We start from the raw sequence: 23,375 nt of genomic DNA, 5'->3' as shown, positions 1-23,375 counted from the left end.
GACCCGAGAGGAATACAGAGACACTGTCTGAGCATGCAGGGATGGGGTTAGGAAAGCCAAAGCTCATCTGGAGTTAAATCTGGCAAGGGATGTGAAGAGCAACAAGAAGGGCCCCTAAAAGTACATTAGCAACAGAAGGAAGATTAGGGGAATGTGGGCCTGCAGCTGAATGGGGCAGGGGACCTGGTGGCAAAAGACACAGAAAATGCTGAGGTACTCAATACCTTCTTTGCCTCAGTCATCAGTGGTAAGACTTGCCATGAGGAACCCCAGGAACCCCCAGGCCCCTAAGAACAGTGGGAAAATGTGGAGCAAGGAAGAGTTACTCTCTGTGGAGGAGGATCAGGTTAGGGAACATTTAGAACAATTGGTTATACATAAATCCATGGGACCTGATGGGATGCACCCATGAGAACTGAGGGACCTGGCTGATGCCATTGTGAGGCCACTTTCAATTATCTTAGGAAGGTCACGGTGACTGGGAGAGGTTCCTGAGCACTGGAAGAAAGCAAATGTCACTCCTATCTTCAAGAAGGGCAAGAAGGAGGATGCTGGGAACTACAGGCTGGTCAGCCTCACCATGATCCCTGGGAAGGTGATAGAGCAAATCCTCCTGGGAACCGTTTCCAAACACATGAAGGACAAGAAGGCAATTGGGAGTAGTCAGCTTGATTTTACCAAGGGGAAATCCTGCCTGACCAACCTGTTAGCCTCCTACAATTACTAGCTTGCTGGACAAGGGGAGAGGAGTGGATGTTGTTTATCCTGACTTTAGTAAGCCTCTCGACACTATCTCCCATAACAACCTCACAGACAAACAGATAAAGTAGAGACTAGATAAGTGGACTTAATCTGGATTGAAAACTATCTGAATTGCCAGGCTCAGAGGGTTGTGATCAGTGGTATAAAGTTCAGCTGGAGGCTAGTCACCAGTGGTATCCCCCAGGGGTTGATACTGGGGCCAATACTGTTTAATATCCTCATTAATGACCTGAATGATACAAAAATGAGAGGAATAGTTGATACACACAGATGGTTGTGCTGCCATTCGGAAGGGCCCTTGACAGGCTACAGAAATCAGCAGAGAGGAACCTCATGAAGTTCAATAAAGGGAAGTGCAGAGTCCTGCACTTAGGGAGGAATAATTCCATGAAACAGTACAGGCTGGGAGCTGACCTGCTGGAAAGCAGCTCTTCAGAGAAGGACCTGGGGGTCCTGGTGCACTACAAATTGACCATGATCCAGCAGTGTGCCCTTGTGGCCAAGAAAGACAATGGCATCCTGGGTTGCATTAGGAAGAGGACTGCCAGCAGGTTGAGGGAGGTGATCATCCCCCTCTACTCAGCCCTGGTGAGGCCACATCCGGAGTACTGCGTCCAGTTCTGGGCTCCTTAATACAAGAACTCTCCACCCTGTCGAGGTCCCTCTGAATGGCAGCACAGCCCTCTGGTGTACCAGCCACTCCTCCCAGTTTTGTGTCATCAGCAAACTTGCTGAAGGTGCACTCTGTCCCTTCATCCAGGTCACTGATGAATAAATTGAACCGGATTGGACCCAGTATTGACCCCTGGGATACACTGCTAGCAATAGGCCTCCAACCAGACATTGTGCCACTGATCACAACCCTCTGAACTCCACCATTCAGCCAGTTTTCAATTCACCTCACTGTCTTCATCAGTTTGCCTATGAGGATGTTACGGGAGACAATGTTAAAAGCCTTCCTGAAGTCAAGGTAGACAACATCCACTGCTTTCCTCTCATCTACCCAGCCAGTCATTACATCATAAAAGGCTATCAGGTTCATTAACCATAATTTCCCCATTGTGAATCAATGATGACCACTCCTGATCACCTTCATGTCCTTCACTACATAGTCCAATCTATTTATCGGTACAAAGAAGATGCAATCTTTCACTTGTACATTATTTTAACCCAGAGTTCATATAATGCAACCCCTACCAGTACACTAAAGTTGCCAATATCTGATATTTTGTGACTGATTTACCATTGGGATCTTTTTCCTCATGTTCAGTCAATATTTTTCTTATCTAGATTTCTTTCCCATCAAGTATTAGTATTTAGTCTTGTATCTAAGAAATAGCTCTCGTCCCATGTTAACAATGTTTTCTATTTGCTAGTGGGGTACCAAGTCTGCTTTTGAGATATATTAAAGTACTTTTTTTTTCCATCAAAAATAAATTACTGGACCCAGGAACCACTTAATAGTCCTGTTGTGTGAAGGTACCTGTATCTGTATTAAAAAAGAGTCATTATGTAACTGTTCAGTAATACAACGTCTCTTTGAGTAAAGCCCATGGCCTTTTTACTCCAGCAGATTGTATTACAGATATGATCAAGTTCAGCCCACTTGGTTTCGCACAGACTGTGTCAGTAACTGCCACAGCCAGTCTTCTGGTCAGAAGTGTAGATGTTACTGCCAGTTGCCTGCTATGATAGAGGAATGTAGCCTAGATAGATGCTGCATGATGTCAGAGAAAAAATAATACCAGTCACCTGCAATGTCAACTGTTAATGGCCACTTTGTGCCCATTGCATTAAGAGAGATTCAGTCATTTTCTACAGCCTTTCAACCTTATTACATTTGGTGGTAAAGCAGTTAACTAAAATCTCCAATTTGTGCATGAACATACAGAACAATAAAAAATGAAATGTATTTTTTAAAAATGTGTATTTAGACAGAAATTAAGAAAGTTTCTCCATTATTTTTTAGGAAATGAAGTCATACATAACAGGAGAAGACTGTTTTATGACAGTTCTATACACTGTACAGTATTCCTCTTCTTCCTGTAGCTCCCAGATTCATTAGATTTTTGTCTTTGTGGATTTAGCATAGGGAACAGGGATTTTCTAGTACAGTTCTATAATACCATTTGTATGTCCTCCTAACTGAAATCTGTGAAAGCTTCAGAGTTGATGACTAAGTTATTGTGTGCAAGACAGTGACAAAGAGTAAGGAACAACAGTATTATCATACAGACAAAAAAGGATGCCGGTATCTAATGGATGGCAACCCTGCTTCAAAGCCTACTCAAATAATAGGATTCTCTTTAACTGTTGAAGGCTTTGGATCAGGCTCATTATGGTTCCTGATTCTTTTGGGGTTTACTACATAACGTATAACTTGTGCAATAATCCTTCATGATCAAACTGATTATAAATATATAGATAGTGGGTGTGGCTGTATGTATATACAAATAAAATCTCCTATTGATATTAATCCAACATGATTTTTGAAAAGAGCATGAGGATATGTGTCAGGAAAATATAAGAGAATTTATTTTTTGCTTTAGCAAGATGCACTTCTATGGTGTGCAACAATATTCTACAATATTCTACATTCTACATTCTACAATATTCTACAATATTCTATATAAGAACTGCTGCTAATATAGAATTTGGGTGTAAAATATGGTTCTTACTATTCAAGCTTGCATTTCTGAAAATCCTGGGGCTTTTTGTATACATCCTCTGGAATGCATATCTGTTATCATGTCTCATTTTAAAGCTTCTGCTTCAAAAATATAATGCATAATCAGTTTGATTATGTGACAAGCTGTTTCATCCTTTTTTTCTGTCCCCCTGCCCAAGCAACCTTCTGGGTTATGTTTGCATGAGACTTCTCTTTTTAACAAAAAAACTCACAGATATTTTCTGGGGAAACTCTTTCAGGAAGCAATTACATTCATTGTCTGTTGAAAGCTAATTATGATGTGATACTTCTAAATAATTAGTTTCTTTTTTTCTTCAGAAAATCAGAAACCCACTTAGGCAGTGGAAATGGAAGCCATTCATAGAATATTTAAAATACAGCCCTTTGAAAAAAATGGAAATAGCTATAGTTAAGATTTGTCTAGTTGAACCTCTTTCACAAGCACCATTCAATTTTCAGTCTTCAATGAGAAGAATTAAAGGACAAATTGCATCTAAAAGTTTATTCTAAACATTTTAAATTAAATCTATTCAAGTGATAACATCTGCTTTTTTATTTCAGAAATGTGTTTGAAAAGACTGCCACAGACTTGCATTACATGCTTTACTATGGCAATCTTAATTTTTACTGAAGGTAGAACCAACAATTCCAGAAAATAGTAGTGTTTTCCGATTAATGGTAGTAAAAAGTTAGTCCCAGAAAATGAAATCTGATATTGAATTTTAATGGACCTGGTCAGTAACTTTAAGAATGACATTTGTCCTTGATGATCCCTTCCTGTTGTAAATCTGGTAGGGGTGGGCTCAAGGGAAAGAAATCCCTGTAAGAAGAAAAGTAAGTAAGCCCAAGAGTTAATATTCCTCATGCATGGAAATTCCTACAGGAGCAGACCACGAATTTGGCAAAGAGGGAAAGGCTGGATTTGTAGTTGAGACAACTGAGTACGATCTAAGGGAATGGAGTTGTTCCTAGCTGTTGTATAAGTATCTTCTGTAAAGCTGATACATCATTTAAACTCATCTTTTTGGTTTTGGTCACTGCTATATATTATTTATTTTCCCAGTGCTACTGCTCTGAGCCCTCAGGTGAAACCCTGGCCCTGTAGAGCCTGTTAGAACAGTCTCAGCTGTGGAATCTGATTTCCAAAAGTATTGAACAGTCACAGCCGAAGTCAACAGGTGCTGTGGGTGCTTAGCACCTCTTCTGAATATCTTTCTGTCTTTCACATTGGGTACTTCATCACTGAAGCACTTAAAACTATGGTATTTTTATTATGAATTCTCTTCCTAAGAAGAAATTGTCACCCAGAAAAGGAATATAACAATAACCCTTTGCCTAACAGTGATATTATGAAGAAAAATAGAATTCATATTTCTGAGACACTCAAGCACTGTGACAGTGAAAGTCACAAAAAAAAAAAAAACTATGAGGAAAAGAATACTTCTGTGCTGGCTAAGAATAACATAGAGCAAATTAGGCCTAGGGACACAACATAACTAATGAAGAGATATAGAAATATTGAATAGTTGCCTCATTCACTAGGCACTATTCATCCAGGTTGCTACTGGAGGCAAGCATCCTATGGTAAAAATAGCAGGTGGTAATTTTGAGTACAAGGTAACTTCATTAGTGATTGCTTCATAAGGCATGTATACAAGGGAGACAAATAAAGAGAGGATAAGTCCACCAACTACATGAACAACAAGGTTCCTAACATTTGGGTACCTGGCTCTGCTAGTTTAACAAATTTTTATCAGCTCTTTTAAATAAAATTAAATTGTATATAATTAAACTTTAAACCTAACATATAATATGATTACCACTTTTTATAGAATCATGCAGAATGACCTGTGTTTCTATTAATAGGTATTCCTGTACACCAACAACACCCCACCCATAAAAGAAAGCATAGAACTTTGATTTAATGTATCAAACATTAGATTTCTTCTCAATATGCATTCAATAAGCAATACAAACAATATAAGTCCAACTTTCTATCTTCCTTAGAAAACAAGAAAAGAAAGATGAAACTAAGTATGCTGTGTAATAGGTAGGAATAAACGCTGCAAGAAGTGAAAACACATTTGCAACACTATTATATTTTCACATCATTGTTCAGAGAAAATTATATAAATATTTATATTAAACACTGTTTCTCAGGTTTTCACTGGTGTTATATTTCCTTGATCTACCTAAAAACTTGCAGGCATAACTGTTGGATAGAGAGCACTAAGACATCTCTGCCTGTAAAAAAGCTGACTTGTATACAGAATTTACCACTGAAAGAACTATTTTGTTAGTAAGAACTTACTCCAATATCTTACTGATGAATAGTTTTAAGCCAGAGAAATCCTTTGCCAGTATAAGAAGTATCTCCTTTATGGGAATTTACCAATGTAGCTCCATTGGCAGATGTAAATTGGGACGTATTAAAAGTGTAAACAACGCTAGAAAGTGACCTCTGAAGTCTGTTTAGGCACCATCATAACCTTTTCTGATGCTCAATGACTTGAGTTCTTGTGCCTCAAAAATTACACCAAAGATGGAAAGATTATTTTTACATGTATTTTTGAGAAGTGAAGCAGTCATCTCCTGGGAAGGATAATGAAAACAGTAAAGACAGATTTCAATTCAGTAGAGACACTAGATATGAAGACTGGCAGTTGGTGAACTATCCCTCACATTTAGTTGTTGAACTGTCTCTTGGGCCCATTTAAGAGCTACTAATCCTGAATATTTTTTCAACCCTTGTAACATCACTGACCACCAGGATTACTTCTTCAAAATGCATATGTTCCTAAAAGGTGTATTGGTTCTGCTATGATCTTCTGATATTCTAAATTTCTCATACACTATCCTATGAACATTTCAGTTTTCCATTCTGTTAAACACAGGAGAAGATCCTTTAATATAAGGTCACAAAAAAAAAAAAAACAAAAAAACCCTTTGTTGGGTTAGTCCAGCATCTTGTATGAACAAGGACTTAGTCAGACACAACACTTACAGAAAGTATGTAAGAAACAGGGCTTGTCCAGGCTTATCTGTCCTAATGTCCTAATATGGTTACAGTTTTAAGTGGTTTTTGGCCATACCTTCATGTTCATTTTACAGTATCCTCAATGGCACTTTCAAGTTCATATTCCCTATTGAATTATGCCATTGTCTTGGTGTTGGAAGGTGTCTGAGGGGGCAGCACCAGAACGTTGCAGCTGGGGGGTGGGGGAGCGACCACTCAGGATTAGCTGGCGCTAGCAGCCCCCCACAGCGTGCTCCCTCAGGCTGTCTGGAAGAACACCACSGCATGACAGTGGCCTCAGGCCACTAGGACCAGCCCCACGAAACCTTGCAGCATTGCCCCTTAGTGCCCTTGCACCCTCAGGCATGATGTGCACCTCCAAAACTCTCTGATACAAGCAGGGCCCAGGGCGTTCCCCTTTACAGGACATCAGCAGCAGGGCATCTATCAGAAGAGTAAATTTCACATGTTGCAGAGGAATCCCTCACCCAAATCCATCTTGGAAAAGATTAAACATATGAACACGATTTCAGTCAGAGCCTGCTTTGTTCCCACAACRACAAACCAGTTCCTGCAACATGTCCTTGTTTTCAGGCTGTGCCTGACCTGCTGCTGTGAGAGCCCTTACTCTGACACTGGCAGGCACGCTGAGGAGAGGATTGCAATGCAACCTGACTGTGCTGCACAGCCATCCTCAGGAATTCCAGACGACACTGGTCAATCAAACCGTGTTTTAATGACTGGATCCACATGCATTTTTGTGCTGGGAGTTATATCTTCCCTTGGCAGCCAACATTTCTGACAGTATCTAATATCTGATTAGGCGCAGCCTCCTTTCTCTCTGTCGCAGGGGTGGAGGTATTAACTCAGGGTTTGTTGCAAACAGGTTTATTGAAGATGGTGATACAATGTAGTCATAGCAAGCAAATCTTACTGCACATTTGTTATTGCCAGAGTCTGGGTTTCTTATCTCTCCAACGGTTTCTTGTCAAAGATTCTCTTAACTCCTGGAGAGTAACCTTGAGAGGCACCCTAGCTTTCTGTCAATTTAAACTTTAGTCTGACCTCTGCTCCAGGGCCTTCTATGTGTGGGCGGTAGAGCATCTGGAGGTAGGATGGATGTGATGGTGTGCTCCTTTCCCCCCCACTGATGTGCTCTCTCCCCCTCAACCTGACCTCCCTGTAAACAGCACGTATGTAGGGGCTAGTTGAGCATGCGCCAACTAAGGCCTGTCTAGTATGCAAATATGACTATGAGTCAATCATCTCCCCCCCATAAATAGGGGGCAGCCCAGAGCCCCTTAAGCTCTCCTGCATAGCAGCTGGCTGCACTGCAGAACCTCCTCTTGAGCAGGGACACCTCTCAAGGTTACTCCTCGAGGTCAAGAGATTCCTTACCCGCAACAGATCCTCGGTAAGTGATTAATAGCATGCTGAACTTTTGTGAACTTCATGAAACTTTGCTGAGTTATATCTCTGATTAATTGCACACATAATCCCTTAGACATAAACCATTGACCAAGTCTGAGACTAGGACTGGATCCAGCCGCACCTAGGCTCCTCTCCAAAGGAGTTTAGAAAGCAAGGGGGTCCAGTCTGAACCTCGTGACTCAACGGGAGGGTCTCCGTTGCACACGCACCTGACCCTGTCCTTCATGCAGTAAATAACTGAGTGAACCTTGCCAATCGAACCTTGTTAAATCGTTCTTATTTACGATTGAACTTTGTTAAGTTGCTGTCTTACTGCAATAAACGTAATGCTGCTTCCCTCTTACGAGTGAAGTGCATCACTCCTTTCGCGACAATGGATGCTTGAAAGGTCCTGCTGAGACTGCTACACACTCATGGGGTAGTAGGTTGTAGGTAGTAGGCCATTGGGAACTGACAGAGTTTTTGAGTCCGTGAAACCAAATGGCTGAAACAATCTATAGTATAGGCCTCTTTAATACCTCCATTTACTGTAATACCCTAATGATATAATTTTTTTATGTCAATTACTATGCAAATAAAGTCAGAACACCATTGCAGTCTTTTCTGATCTGTAAAATATAGTTTTTTTTCAATTTCTTGGGCAGGGAAAGGCAATAAATATATTAATAAATCAAGAAATAAAAATATAATGGATGCAGTTCTCCAATCTGCTATGATCTCATCTTTTGTCTTGAAAAACAGATATACTCAAACATATTCAGATCACCCCATTGTGCCTCTGGCCATTGCTCAGTTGCAAAATCCAGTGATTTCTATGGCAGCTATTCTAGGACATCATAATAAACTATAATATTAAACATAAACTATATTATTTAACACAGTCTGTACCCTATGACTTAATTTAAAAGTGATTCTTTATCAGGGGGAGGCTTCACATGTGACAGGTTCTGTTTATGGAAAAGATGTTAACAGCTGTCTCCAAGGACTAACAGACCTGGAACTTTCAAACTTGTATGAGTAGCAGGAAATGACATCAAATATCCAAAATGTGAAATACTGGAAGAAAGATAACTTAATCAAAAAATCTGAAATAGTTCTAAGCGGGGAAAGCAGATGAAGACAGAGCAAGCTATTAAGTAACCTGCCAACTAAAAAGTCAGAAATGGTAATAACAGCATAGATATGATCTCAAGATACTCAGTCTAACTCTTTTCTAGCACATGTGAAATCTACTGCTATACAAAAAATATCTGGCTACTCTGGCCAACAGATGATGCTTTGTATTACTTGTGGATCTGGTATGTGACTCTACCTTCTGCCTCTTTGCACCTGCATTCCTCTTAATGTCACATAGTTTATTTCTGATAGTATAGATCATGCATTTATAGAATGAAAACTTTCAATCCTAGTCAAAGCTGTATATATTTATAGGGTGCTACAGTGCAGCCAATTTTTTTTCCATTTCACAGAATCACAGAATGGTTGAGGTTGGAAGGAACCTCCGGAGATCATCTAGTCCAACCTCCCTGCTCAAGCAGGGTCACTTAGAACACGTTGCCCAGGACCCTGTCCAGACGGCTTTTGAATATCTCCAAGGATGGAGACTCCGCAACCTCTCTGGGCAATCTGATGGTGTTCAGACAGCTACAGCTTTTGGATTTATCTAGTTAGGTGAGAACCCAGGCTTTTATTTAAAACCAACCAAACAAAAATAAATGGCCCAAAGTTTTTAATGTTCACAGCTGTGCAGTGATTTTTGTGAGCTTACTTAAAAATAAAATAAAGATTAAAAATCCGCCAAATAAACAAAAATAACTTCCACTTTTTAAATTTTGTCTCCTGTTTTAAGCTCATCTTCTGCTTTTGGGGTGCCAAGCCCATGACTTGGAACACATACAATTAGTTCTTGTGACATAAGAGCATGATGATTGTGACATTATATCAAACATTCAGGACACAGAGCTTGATTCTCCATTCAGCTACCCAGGCAGGAGGAGCCCTTGGCTGTATAACCCGCTGGCAGTGCTTGAGGACACGTTGCTTTTATTAAAAAAAAGGGGCGGACGGAATAGCAGTTACTCGCCTGTATTTTGCAAGGGCGAAGCATGCCTTTCCCTTATGCCTTCGCAACTTGGGCAATGCCCCGGAGGTGGACAGCGCTCTTTCCACGCGACTCACGGCAAGCACGAAGGGCAGGGCAGGACAAGATGGTGCGGGAAGTCGGGGCCGCCAGACAAGGCCAAGCTGCTGAGGCCGCCCAGTGCCTGCCCCCGCGGCGACAGCAATATGGCCCCCTCCACGGGCCTCATTGAACCTCGCGCCTCAATCTCCGTCCCCTCGAGCCTGCCCCCCCCCCGCAGCGGCCTCGCTCCTCCTACGCGCCCCCCTAGCACTGCCCCTTCCGGCCCGTGCGCTTTCCCAGACGTTGTATGTACAGAACGGGTGGGAGGGGGAGGTTGCTATGGAGACCGCGTGAGGTCAACGACGGTACCACACGTGGCGGGGAGAAAATGGCGGCGCCCGTGGAAGTCTGTCATGTCGCCTGTTGCGCCAACCGGGTGGGCGGCGGGGTTGTGTCGTGGGGGCAGAGAGGCATCCTCGCCTTCGGCAGTTGCTGCGATGTCATCCTATACGAGCCGGCGGTGAGTGGCCGCCATGCGAGGTGGGGGAGGGCGCGGCGGCTCGGGGCTGGCCAGGGCGGCGCCCGCAGGCCGCGAGGCCTTATTCTCGGCCCCTTCTCATCCTCCCGCAGGCGAGACGGGTGGTCGCCGTCTTCCGCGGCCATACGGACAGGGTGAACTGCGTGCGCTGGGTCCGCCGGCGGGACGGCGGTGAGTAGTGCAGCGCGGCCCGGCCCGGCCCGTTCTGTGCCCAGGACCCCCTAGGCCCGAGTTCGGCGGGTGGGGGCCCGCGGGAGGTGGGGGCGAACCGCGGCGGCGTCTGTGCCCCTCCCGGGGAAGACCCGCTCTGGGAAGGGGCCGGGGCTGCTTCCCGGGGGAGCTCGGCGCTGCTTTCTTGCCCCTGGGAGGAAGCGGATGGATTCAGTAGCAAAGCCAGGGGAACTTAAAACATAGGGAGCTGTAACGCTTCAAGCTCTTGCTAGTTTTCCTGGTAGAGATTTTAATAAATGGCTCCAAAGGAATTTAACACATTAAACTCAGGTGGGCTTTCCTTTAAATGAGCTGATCCGGTCAGGCTCTCTCTCTGCTCCTGACTCTTCAGCTCACGTCAGCTCTGGGAGGGCGGTGTTTTGTACCTGTGACTGCAGGGGATTTATCAAACCGGTGTTTGAACCGTGACTTTATTCAACGATACTTGTACTGCCTCTTAAGAAGAGTTTGGAGTTTTGAGTGTTTTGACACTGCAAATTGATTTGTAATGCGTCTTAAGAAATTTTGGCTTATAAAGCTGTGAGTTGCACAGAGGTCATATTCAGGAAAAAAAACCAAAACTCTGAGATAAAAATGTTTATAAAAGCCTTATGAGGCCTTTGCTTGATAGCAATTACAGCTTTTAAGATAGCTTGATGCATACTTTTCAAAAGCACTTATTCTTGCCCTTAGGCTTTTAGTGCAACTCTCTGATAAAGACAAATAAGGGTATTTATTGAACAGTTAGTGTAATGTGTTTATGGCTTGTGATTTTTCGTGTGTGTGTGTGTTTTGGGTGGGTGGGGGACCTGGGGGAAAAGAGTCCTCTTTAATGACAACTTTCAAATGGTTGCACTAAAATGTTTTCTTCTCTTCCCAACTTTTGTTTTTTGTCTTAAAATGGATTAAAAGAAACTATTTTCTGAGAACTTGGGAATTATATTTTCATGTGAGGATTTGAACTCTTTTGGATTGGACTTCTTTCTCTCCATTTTTTGTTTATTCTTCCTATCCTGCAAAAAGACCAAACAAAAAAAATAAAACATTAAATTATATTCTTGGTTTTGAGAGTCTGTTTGAAAAGGTATATTCTTTATCATATTTGTATGAAACTCTAAGCATTCCTGTCGTTTTTCTCATAGTGTTGTCTTAAATGATGAAATAAATGAAATTATTTTTATATTATCCCTACTTTACTTTAATGGAAACTTTATTTAAAGTTGATGTACAGGATGCTCTTTGAGAAGTAACTAATATAACTGCTTATGTTTTTGTCTGCCGTATAAAGTAAGGGTTCACAAGACTTAAGTATATTTTTTTTTAGCTGTTGAAACACAGTTAATTTCTGGTGGATCTGATAAACAACTTATTCTTTGGGAATGGAATGGAATGGGAACATGGAATATTCAGGTAGGCAGAAATAATATCATTTTAGAGCTTTTTGGGGGGAGATTTCTCAAATGCCACAAATTGTCTGTTAAGTGAAATTATTTGTTTTGTCTGTATTTTTTTATTCATATTTCTTCAATGTTCCTTGACTATTGTACCCCATATATATCTCCTTTGAACTGTCTGTCTTTAAATTCCTGTGCAAATGTTGGTACTTTATCATGCTGTGTTTAATTCTAATTGTTGCTGCTTCTCTTCCACATCTTTTTTTTTTTTTATATCAGCCTTCCATTAAGAAATTAGCTAACCCATCATTGTGTGGATTTGTCTAGCATGTCTCAAAGATCCTGTTTCTCTGTTCTAGAGTCTTCAGATTTGTTTTTTCATGTAATGCCTAATTTATTTATTTATTTATTTATTACTGCCTTATTCTTCATACTGTGAGGCTTTTGGTTGAAACTTTCTGTACACTTCTTTCTCATTTCTTTATATCCATTTCTAATGATTTCTGGTCAATCCACGTAACAATGTAGTACTGATATATAGATACTCTTACCAGAAGAATATACAAGTTGGGGTATGTGTATTTAATAAGAAAAAAACCCAAAAAGTATGGAATAGTTGAATTTTGTAAGGAGAAATGGAGAGAAGTAAGGAGATTTGCTAATTTATTATTAATGGTGTAAAAATGTAATGGAAAAGATGAAGTATGGCATAATATGAGCCTTTAGAATAAACTGAAGTTAAGAAGATAAGTTACTTTAGGTAGAAAAGAAAGCTGTTTGGTGATTTGTCTAATTTGTTATATAACTTTTTTAATCTAACTTACTAGCCACTGACTTTTGAATAGCTGTATGGGAAAACCATTACATAGGCTACCTCAAGGTGGATCAGACTTGGCATTTTGAAATGTGCAAGAGTAGTAATGTACTAGGGGGAAGTGCACCTAGGCTAATGGTTCTTAGGCTTGTTTGATGGAGGAACACACACACACACACACACACACACACACACACAAAAAAAACCCTTCCTTGCTGACTTCCATATGTTGTGATTATTTATTTAAAATAATAAATTTAGAGATTTATTTAACCTCTGTTTTTTCCACTGATGTGCAGCACAGCCTAATGACAATCTTTGAAAAAGAATGTGAGTAAACGTGTACATTTTAACAATGATTCTTGACTAGTGCAAAGGTAAAGTTGTATATTGGTTCAATCAAAAATTGTTCCTGTGGTCTGTCAGGCTATTGTTTGAAATATTGTCAAGAATATTTGTGCCAAAGTTTGGATAAATGCTAGATTTTTCCCAGTCACAGAAGTACAAATTTCTCATTTTGCTCTTTATATATATGAAGAACAGATTACAAAGTGCCTCACCTGTATTCATTCATTAGGAAAGTATATACTTAAGTCCAGATTTGAAGTTTTCGTTTTTCAGGTGAGTATTTTGGAGGTGTAAAAATATTCTTTAATTTGCAGAGAACACACGATATGCAGAGTGCTGTAGCTGCTGTTTATTCCACTGTATTCTGTGCTCCACATCTTCCTTCTCCTGTCCCTCATCCTAAAGAACATCTCATAGAAGTTTGGAGAACCTTAGTGAAGGAGAAGTGGAAAGACAGCAGCTCTTTCTAACTTCTGTACTGTTTCCACCTACATTGTTGTTGTGATATCTGTAGTCTTGCAAGGCTTTCTTCAAGAAATAGCGATGTTTGTATAATGTACACAGGAACATTTAATTCTGTTCAACTTTGAACAAAATCTTGTCAAGTTAATATTCCTTACTGCTGTATCCCTCCCCTGTGTTTTTCTTGGAATATGCTGTAGCTTAAGCATACGCTTGGCAGAAGCTCTGCAGTCAGGAACATACAATTTATTTTCACTATTAAATTATTTAAAAACCAGAAAGTTTCTTAAAAATTCTCTTGGATAAGTTGCTGGAACTGAGTTTTATTAACTTGTATAACTCTTTCTGTTGTATTCAGCTTGCGAAAAGCATTCCTCTCAAAGGCCATACTGAAGCTGTTTGTGCTGTGGATGCTGTCTACCAGTCAGATGAATCTGACTTAAATCTGCTAGTAGCTTCTGCAGCTTCTGACTCTACTGTGAGAATCTGGTCTTGGCAAGGTTCAGAAGGTAAAACTTGTTAATGTTAGGGACAGCATACTGGCTTAATATCTAACTGTAAAAATGATGAATGCATATGCATTGAAGTACTTCTACCTGGCTGAAGACTGACATCTTCTAAAGCAACTGCACTGACTTCTCTTTAAACTTGGGTCCATCAAGAAACTGCATTACTCTTTGGAAGCTGTTAGGGTTATACTAGTTTAATAACTGTGGGTCAAACTAGCCTTCATTTTTCATCACTGATATGTTGGCTGAACTTACTGATGATAGGTTCTTTTTAATGTGTTTTCAAAATCTGATAATCTGGACCCTAATTTTTCCCTGGAATATGGGAGCAAGCTACAGCTGTGTGTGTGTGAAGTAAAATTACTTAGTAAAATGATAATACTGGCCTTAGAAAACTGAAGTTAAATTAGTCACCTGTTTGTTAATATTGATTTGAGTCCAATGAAGCCTGAGATTATAGGGTCTTGACCTTCTATTGAACTACATCCTTGTATGTACACACAGGAGAATAGCTCTTTGGAATACATGAAGAATAAACGGATAATCTAGATGCAAAGTGTTACTTGTTAGTTGAATTGTACTGATACCATCTCTCAAACTAGTTTCTCCATTAGCTGCTGTACCTGAGGATTTGCTATTGTCCTGCCTACATTGGAGAAATAGGTTGGGTTTGCTAGCCTTCAGCCCCATGTTCTACAAAACATTCCCCTATGCTCTGAAAGAACACCCTCAAGTCCTGGCTTTTCCCTTCTATCTTGCTGTTGTGTGATAGGACATTTTTAATCCTACTTCTGTAGGAAGGGTATTTTGCTATCCTGTCTGTTACTCTGATCTTGATGGCTCACTAGTTTAACCGCTTGTAGGATCTCGGGGGAATTTGGAGGGAGGCTGACTTCTTTTTTTGTGATTTGCAATATTAATTGCTTCCGATAGGTTGTACAGTTTCATTACAGTAACCTTAATACTAGGTGGAGAATATTGACTTATCTTCCAACTCAGCTAACTTTGGATGGATTTCCATGGGTCCACAAAAGATAACTTTATTATTTTAGGGTTTCTTTCCCTCTAAAAATCAATGGCTCCTGAAAACTATAGAAGTATTGTAGCTCTTTAAAATAAAATTGAATGGGAGTTTTTAACAATGCAATGCAGGAGATGATAGCGTAACTGTAATACTTACATGATGAATGAGATCAAGACTGTCTATTCTCATTTTTCAGTTAAATGCCTTCAAATTTTGCAGTTTGGAAATGGATTTGTTATGGATGTTTGCTTATCCTTCTTGCCTGGCAGCAATGGTAAGTACAGCTGCAGATCCTGAATATCAGCTCAGGAAAAATAAAACCTACAAAATCCCTCAAATGTGTTTTATAAATGTTGTAATAGGGTTTTCGTTTGACCAACTCCAAAACCTTGTGGCTTTTTGTTTTGTTTTTTAATTTCTAGGGAATCATTCTAAGCTGCTGCTTATATTTAAAGATTTTGGTTGACTGTGTTCTTAGCAGTTGGAATATTCGTTGATTACAGTGTTTTCAAAACAATGTTCAAATGGAGTTCTTTAGTTGTACTGTAAGATAGAGGGCATAAAAAATGATAATGGAGCTGTAAGCAAGTGGGATAGAATGATGCTGTTAGTTTCACAGAATCAGTTGTGGTACTGCTGTTTGTCCATTCCTGTCATTTAGATTGAGTGGCAAGATGCAGAAAAGGAGTTTGTGTGCCTGCATCAAAAATTGCAGAGTGAAGAGTAGCGTTGACCAACTCTTCAGTCCTAAATAAATATGAAAAAGTTTAACTGATGAACAAGTTTAACCCAACTGTTGAGTATGGTTTATGTAGTTTTCTGTTAATGCGTATGTTCAGACCTTTTCCATAGTGAAGCTGCTTTTGTAGCCTGCCACAGATGTTTTTCTGTTACAAACCACTAGAAGCTTTTTTCTAAACTAAATGTTATCCTTTAATAAAACCGTACAAGCCAGATGTGTATGTTCGGTTTGTTTAAATATCAGTAGAGTCCTGCATCTGGATGGAGGAGTACTGTGCTCCCGAGAGAAAAAGTACAATGGTTTCTTACTGTATCTGGAATTATTCTATGCACATGTGCACTTCAGAATTCTGCGGTGGTGTGCGCTTTGAGTGTATACCTCCAACACAATTGCATAGAAGCTTATTTTGTTCTTTGACTTCTGATAGCTTTCCTATTTCATAAGAACTGTATCAATGGAACAAAATGGATTGTTCCATTTGGAAATGATAACGTCTGCTTCCAGGGCATGTCTGATATCAAAAGCAGTGTTATTTATCAGTAAATAATTTTAAACTCTCTCTCTCTGTTTTTACTCTAAATATACTAGTAGATGGTTGTTGAGATGAAGTTAAAAGGCTTGAGGGTAAATTAAAATCTTATCTCCAGTGTAAATTTTTGTTTGAAGTGAAGTACCTATACTGCCAGTACAAAAATCAGTATAAAATTCATACTGTGAAGCAATAGATTATTTCTTCATTTATGATACTGTACAGGTAAGAAATTCTCACTTTAATACTCTAGAGCACTGCTTCAGTTTAACATTGAAATCATGTTGTATATAAAAGACAAGTGATTATTCATTCATTTTGCAAATTTAAAAAATCTGAAACCTAGATTAGTGCATTAATTCTTAAAACTAGATGATTCCAAAACTGAAATTGTATAGAAGGCTTGAATTTCTTTAGATGGTGGAATAACAAACACTTTGCTTTGCTGAGAACTGCCCCCCACCCCCACCCCTCAGAATCCTCAAAACCTGATGTTGCTTAAACTTGTATTTAAAGCAGTTAATCCTTTATTACAGTCTCTTTCCCCTGCTAACTTAAATTACTTATCCAAAATAACACAATGCTTATAACCTGAAAAAGAGTTCTTTAACTGGAATTCTTTTCAAATGAGAAATTATTTGCTTAGGTTTTCTAAGAGAAAACTCCTTTCATATTTAGAGCAAATTAAATATTCATATCCATGAAATAAATGTAAATAAATAAAAATCCCTAATGCTTGAATTTTCTGGAGATGTGTGAACTCCAAGAAAACTACCAGTTAGCATCCTAAATATGTGTAGATAATATTACCTACATGGCAAAATAACTTTTTTTGGGGGTCTTGTGTTCTTGAAGTGCTTGTTTATTTTGCACAGTATTAGATGTCTGACTTGGAATACTTATAGGATGGCATGATACTATATCTTTTATATTTGTATTACTATATTTTTGCCTTATTTCTGTAATTCTTAAAATCTAATATTCTGTGACATTGTAACTGTAGCAATGAAGACTTTTTTTTTTTCTTTTCTCTTCCAGTACCAATATTGGCTTGTGGTGGTGATGACTGCAAAATAAATTTGTTTATACAGCAGGATGGTCAGGTAACTGTAGCTTTTAACTCTTGTTCACAACAGTACAGTTCTTCTGCTTCATTTCTTTTCATGTGTGCTACTGATGATATTTTGAGGTTCTTCAGTAGCTGTTATCTCTCTATAGATAGCCATCAGTTACAACTGCTCTTGTTCAAATACTCCATTCGTTTCCTAGGTAATTATATACAGAATGTTAAAGTTGGGATCAGTGTGTAAAAGTTTAGTTTTCATATTTTTTTCTCTACACAAAGATAGCCTGTCTTTCTATTCCCACTGACATGAAATAACTATGCCTTTCGTTCTTTAATGGGTATCCATTCATTGAGTGCTTCATGTGGAAATGATGTTATTTTCAGTCTGTAAGTTCTCACAATAAAATTGAGATGATTTCTATCTTTGAAATTGTATGTTTGTCATTAAGTATGCCCTTTGTGCTAAATGCTTCTGAAAGTCCAAAGAAATATTTGAATGACTTGATCTTCTACAAGCATACGCATTTTTTTCATGCATTATTTGGCAGTTGGCAATGTTTAGTTTTTTGTATGGTTAAATGTTCCTTTGGAGCACTGCAAAGAAATTCTGTCCTCTCCTGCATCTGTCTATTCAGAAGCTTTGTTAGACTCTAACAGGAATTGTTGAATGATTGTCAGTCAAAACATGTGAAAAAGTGTCTTTTTTTCCCCTCCCTAGCAGTCCCTTTGAGWAAACTAAACAAACAAACGAGAAACCTTCAACCAACCACTGAAACTCACGTGCATAGGAAGCTTTTACTTTATGAATCTCTTCAGGTATTCTTCAGCCCTTAAAGGCTGAAGAACAGATATTCCTTTCTACCTTTTGGGAGAGACAAAAGCCTCTTGTAGATTTTGTGTGTTCAGGCTGTTACATACAATAATAAGGTGTGTTTTGGGTTGTTTTTGTTGTTGTTGTGTTGTTGTTTTTTTTTAAATAAAATAAATACTTCACCCTTTATCTGCTATGTTCAGTGATATCTTGACCACTAGCCAGGAAAGAAGGGTCACTTTCTTAGCTTTTGTTTCTTTGTAGCACATAAATTGAATTGGTTTGATGACATCTTCTGAGAATGAGAGTGCAGCTCATGAGCCTTATTGTGGTGCTAAAGGAAGACTTTCATCTCAAGGGTTGCACAGTTAATTTACCTCATTTAAAATACAGAACTTGTTTTCTTGTATTGCTTAGATTAATAAATAACATGCAGTTTGACTACCAAGGTGTTCAGATATGCATAACTTACTTTGGCAGTTGTTGGCCAGCTTTTCGAATATGCCAACGTTCTTAGCCGTTCTTAAACACAGATGATCCATCAGTATGTGGATGTATGAAGGAAGGTAACATGAATAAACAAGCTCTGTGTCGTAAAGCAAGTTTTACGCTGCTGTCTTTTTGGAGGGAAGAGGCTTTACTCATAGGAGGGGTGAGGATTTTTTTTCTTCTGCAGTTTTTATTTTTCACATTGTCAGTTTTAGGAAGTGTTTTCACCAGCTGTCTTAGCAGGGTGAGGGTTCAGAGTCCTTTCATAGTTTTGTTTTTTTAATATAAAGTTTTTTTTTTTTTTTTTTTAAGCATATGGTGGGACTTCTGGTTGGTGTCTATCTTAATTTTCCAGAGCATTGCTGTTAATTAAGTAAACTCTACAGACAGAGACTACTAAATAGACTCTACAGACAGAGAAGAGACCAAATTTGATTACATGTAGAATAAAAATACCTGTAGGGTGTATGAAAGCTATTAACAAAATGAAAATATCCTTGTAAGCCTTCTGACATAAATTACTTCTTGGCCGCTAAGGGGAGGTTCTCCTCTTTATTCAGGTTCTCTCAGATCTGCTGACACCTTTATTATGGCTTCTATAGTTCTGTTTTTTGGAGGTATTTGAAGGAAGTGTTAGCATTATCCTGTCATTTTTCATTTGAACTTGTTATAGAAGAATGATTAAAACCTGAAGTTTGGCATTCTTTCCTGACTGGTAAGGATCCCTAGCTCCCTCTGGTTGATTGTGACTCTTTGGAATCTCTTCCTGTAGTTAATGTCCTAAAAACAATCATATGAACCCAAAACAAAGAGTAAAGATTCATAAGGAAACAAAGGAAACACAAAGGACATTGTTATACTCTGAGGAAAGATAAAACATCTTCAGGTTCCTTTCATTAGCTGGCTCAGCCTGCCTCTTGGGTAAACTCATGAATTTTATGATTGAAATATATTTATTCATAAAAGCTGCTTGGTTTTGAAATTGAGTGGGCAGACTGCAAACCCTTAAAGACCATCTACCCAGAGATCCCTTAAAGCATTATGAATAGAGAGAAAATGTCTTTGCTTTTCTGAATTACTGAAAGAGGATATTGGTTTTATAATGGTGCCTAGGGAAGAATCTTTCCAAAAAAAAAAAAAAAACCTCTTCTTGCCTGAGATACTAAAGGCCTATGAAGGGAGATCAAAAAAAAGCGGAAGATCTTAAAACAAGAGAGCTCTGTGTTGAACTTGGTTTTGTATGAAGGTTTTATGGTGTATGTTTGAGCATGCTTCCTCCAGATAATCTGGTGAAATTTCAGCCAAATTGGAAAGTGGAATCAGAGACTTAAAGGTAATTCAGACTCCTTCTAATTCTGTGAAGACTGTCAACTGGATAGAGGAGGGAGATCCAATCTGGTGTCCAACAGAGAAGAAAACTGATAGGACTTGGACTTCTGTTACCTTTTGTGGCAGTTGCCAATTTGCCAATCGGTACTGCCAGCCTGGTCCTGAAGGTCATGTCCTCAAAGAACATGTAGGTAGAGTTAGTTGTGCTGAGCGCGCTGGGCATGTCCACAGACAACCAGGCTTCATTAGTTCTGCTACCTCTATAACAGCTTTATTCTTTGCTTGAAAGATAATATACCAGAATGTTGCTACACAAATATGTTAAGAAATTAATTAAAAGAGGCAGGGGAAAGGCTGTAAAGTAGACGGTGAGACAATGAGTTTTTGTTAGATACAACTGTTAGAAACTACTGTAACATCTAACATTCTCATGTATTCAGTAAGGACCAAGGGGAAAACTGAAATAGAGAAGGGGAAGGCTAAGAATATAGAAGCAAAATCTATAAAATGAGGGTTCCAGATGAAAATATTTATAAATAGAATCCAGGCAATACTAAAAACTTTTCTAACCATGTGTATCTGTAAGAAACTTTAAATTGGTGCATGTTTAAAACAGAATACATCCAAGGAAACTAAATGTGCGATATTGAGAGGGAGAGAGATTAAGGAAAAGAGCAATAACAGTATGAGAAAGTGTTGAAAAAAAAGTAGAGGGTTGTAACAATGACGCTACTGCTTTCTCAGTTTCAGTGGGCAATTTTTTTTGTTGTTGTTGAGACTTTCTTGAAAATTTTGAGTGAATGCTTGTACTTTAGCACAATAGACAACTGTATGCTTGACCTAGTGTTAAGTAATGCATAAAAGCCTATTCAAGAAGTGGCTTAGAACCCTGGGGGGAATTAGTAACCTCAAAGTAATTAGTCTTATTCTCTAAAGAGAAGAGAAATACCTACTTTCCTTAATTTTACTCTTTGATGAGAGAAGATGAGGCTAAGTTTAAAAAAACAACCAAAAACAAAAAAACCCCAAACTCTGAAGTTAAATGTAGGAATGAGAATTATTAGATGTGTGTTAGATACTGCTAAAGTGGCATTTCAGGAGATATGCACACTGTTTAATGTAAAAAGGAACCATAGAAAACAAGAAGGTTAGCAAAAGTTCAGCCTGAACTAATTTTTCATTTGGGAATAAAATTGCAAACTAACCTTAGTGAATGTAAAATACAGAGCATAGAGTATATCAAATTTATATAAATGAATGAATAAATACGTATTTCAAACTACTATTGGAGTTGTTAATAGTTAAAAAGATACAAAACTCATTAAATTTTTAATGCATTATAGGAAACRAAGTCTTCAAGAGTCCTTTAGATCATTGTTTGAACTTGCTTCCTCGGCAGTTCTTGTTCTTATATATCCAGAATCAGTTTGGTATTTAAAATAAAAATCTCTTCTGGAATCCTGTATCCAAGAGTGCCAATGAGTGCAGAAGTCACTAGCCAAATAAAACTTATATGGCTGTGAGAACATAGATTCTTAATCAAGACCAAAACTTTCTGACCTGGAAAATTCTGTTAAACTATTCTGGTCATATGCCTCATACAGATGGTTCTGTAACATTAGAACTGCAAATGTGAAACAAGGAAAAGCAGAGTAACATTGCTTGATGGGAGAAGATGATTTGGGGGATTACTCAGGAAGGTATGGACCAAAGGGAGAGGCATTCATTTTTGAATGTGTTTAGTTAGGTATAAAGCTGTCTGGGTGAATCACTATTGCTGACCAAATTCCCCTGAGTTGAAGACAGAAGTTTTGAGAAAGCCTTTCTTGTTGCTGTGGTTTTTGTTCGTTCTTATTGTGTTGCTTTGCTTTGTGTGCAGGTAGGGAAAGAGAACTAAGCTGCAGTGTTGTGCTGATAGCAAGGTCTATCATTTAGTCTTAACTCTTGGTAGGCCTGGCTAAGGGATTTAGCAGAAGATAATACAAGAGATAATGTCACAGCTATTCATATGTATTAACGCTAATGTTTTAAGTCTAATGATTATTTCGGGTATTTTATGCCAACTCATCTTTACTCAAACTAAAGCAGAAGTTAGGGGATAAAAAATATCATGGGAGTAGAGCCTTCTACGGACAAAGAAAAACAGAAATGTTTTAAGTGCCAAGTAAGCAATAAACATGTCTACCTTACTTGAATTAAAATAGAGTGGTAAGATTACATATTTTATGAATAAAAATATACTATTATTGAAAGTTCTTAAAAGAGAATCTTGACCATGATTGCATTCCTGTGTTCTTGAGCTTGTGTTCATAGAGGTTTCCATCTGCAGATACAGTTATTGATGTATATCTTTCTTAGAAAAGTCTTAGTCTTTAAGCTTAGGTAACATAGGAAAGATATCTACCTACATAAATAATACCTATTAATAGTATTGTATTACAAATTAATAATTGAAAATATTTTAAAGACTTTCTTCTTTTTACACCTGATTTTTACTTGTATTCATTTTTTACATAATCTGCAGTTGCATCCACTTCACATCTCTGTAATACATAAATTTACCATGTCATACCTACGTTACATTATTTTTTTGTGTACCATTGTAAGCCTGATTAACTTAAAATTTTTAAGTCTCTTCAAGGTAAGCTCCTTTAATTCTGATGCTTTCCCAGTCTTATAAGGGAAGTGCCATAATGTGAGACACTTTACGCAATGGTAACAACACCAGAAAGACCTATCTAACATCTATCAATAAATTACAATCTTAAATAACAGCTTATATTTCCTATTTCAAATAATAGGAGCTGTAAATATATAAGACGTGTAACTCCAAAGCTAGTTGTCCAAGGCCATATGTGCATGGTAATTAGATATATTTCTGTGATGTAACAGGAATTTTTATTCAGTTTCAGAAAACATTAATACTCCCTGGCCATGAAGATTGTATAAGAAGCATTGAGTGGGCAGTCTGTGGTCAGTATGAAAGATGAATAAAGTGGAATATTGGTTTTAATGACAGTACTGTTTTACTCCTCCAATAGATTGTTTTGATGCACTGTAGCTTTTAAGCAGTTTTGGCTGTGGATCTTT

At 38.5% G+C, this 23,375-nt stretch overlaps 1 protein-coding gene across 5 annotated transcripts in view; it reads left to right on the top strand.

Moving 5' to 3' along the window:
- Nucleotides 1-10,382: 10,382 nt before the first annotated feature.
- The window catches only part of ELP2 (elongator acetyltransferase complex subunit 2), a 39,886-nt gene continuing 26,893 nt past the window's right edge, over nucleotides 10,383-23,375 (top strand). For 2 of the 5 annotated variants that reach the window (XM_026081169.1, XM_026081168.1), the window contains exons 1-7: nucleotides 10,383-10,540; nucleotides 10,651-10,729; nucleotides 12,093-12,178; nucleotides 14,145-14,295; nucleotides 15,516-15,593; nucleotides 17,629-17,693; nucleotides 23,192-23,258. In XM_026081169.1, the coding sequence (XP_025936954.1) occupies nucleotides 10,409-10,540; nucleotides 10,651-10,729; nucleotides 12,093-12,178; nucleotides 14,145-14,295; nucleotides 15,516-15,593; nucleotides 17,629-17,693; nucleotides 23,192-23,258 (658 nt within the window). In that variant the 5' untranslated portion in view covers nucleotides 10,383-10,408. The remainder of the gene's footprint in view (nucleotides 10,541-10,650; nucleotides 10,730-12,092; nucleotides 12,179-14,144; nucleotides 14,296-15,515; nucleotides 15,594-17,628; nucleotides 17,694-23,191; nucleotides 23,259-23,375) is intronic. The other 3 variants (XM_026081167.1, XM_026081165.1, XM_026081166.1) reach the window with 2 other exon arrangements.

Source organism: Apteryx rowi, unplaced genomic scaffold (assembly GCF_003343035.1).
Source record: "Apteryx rowi isolate R43461 unplaced genomic scaffold, aptRow1 scaffold_539, whole genome shotgun sequence".
Classification (NCBI taxonomy): domain Eukaryota; kingdom Metazoa; phylum Chordata; class Aves; order Apterygiformes; family Apterygidae; genus Apteryx; species Apteryx rowi.
Note: the sequence above shows the minus strand (reverse complement) of the source record. Positions and strands in the feature narration are given on the sequence as shown.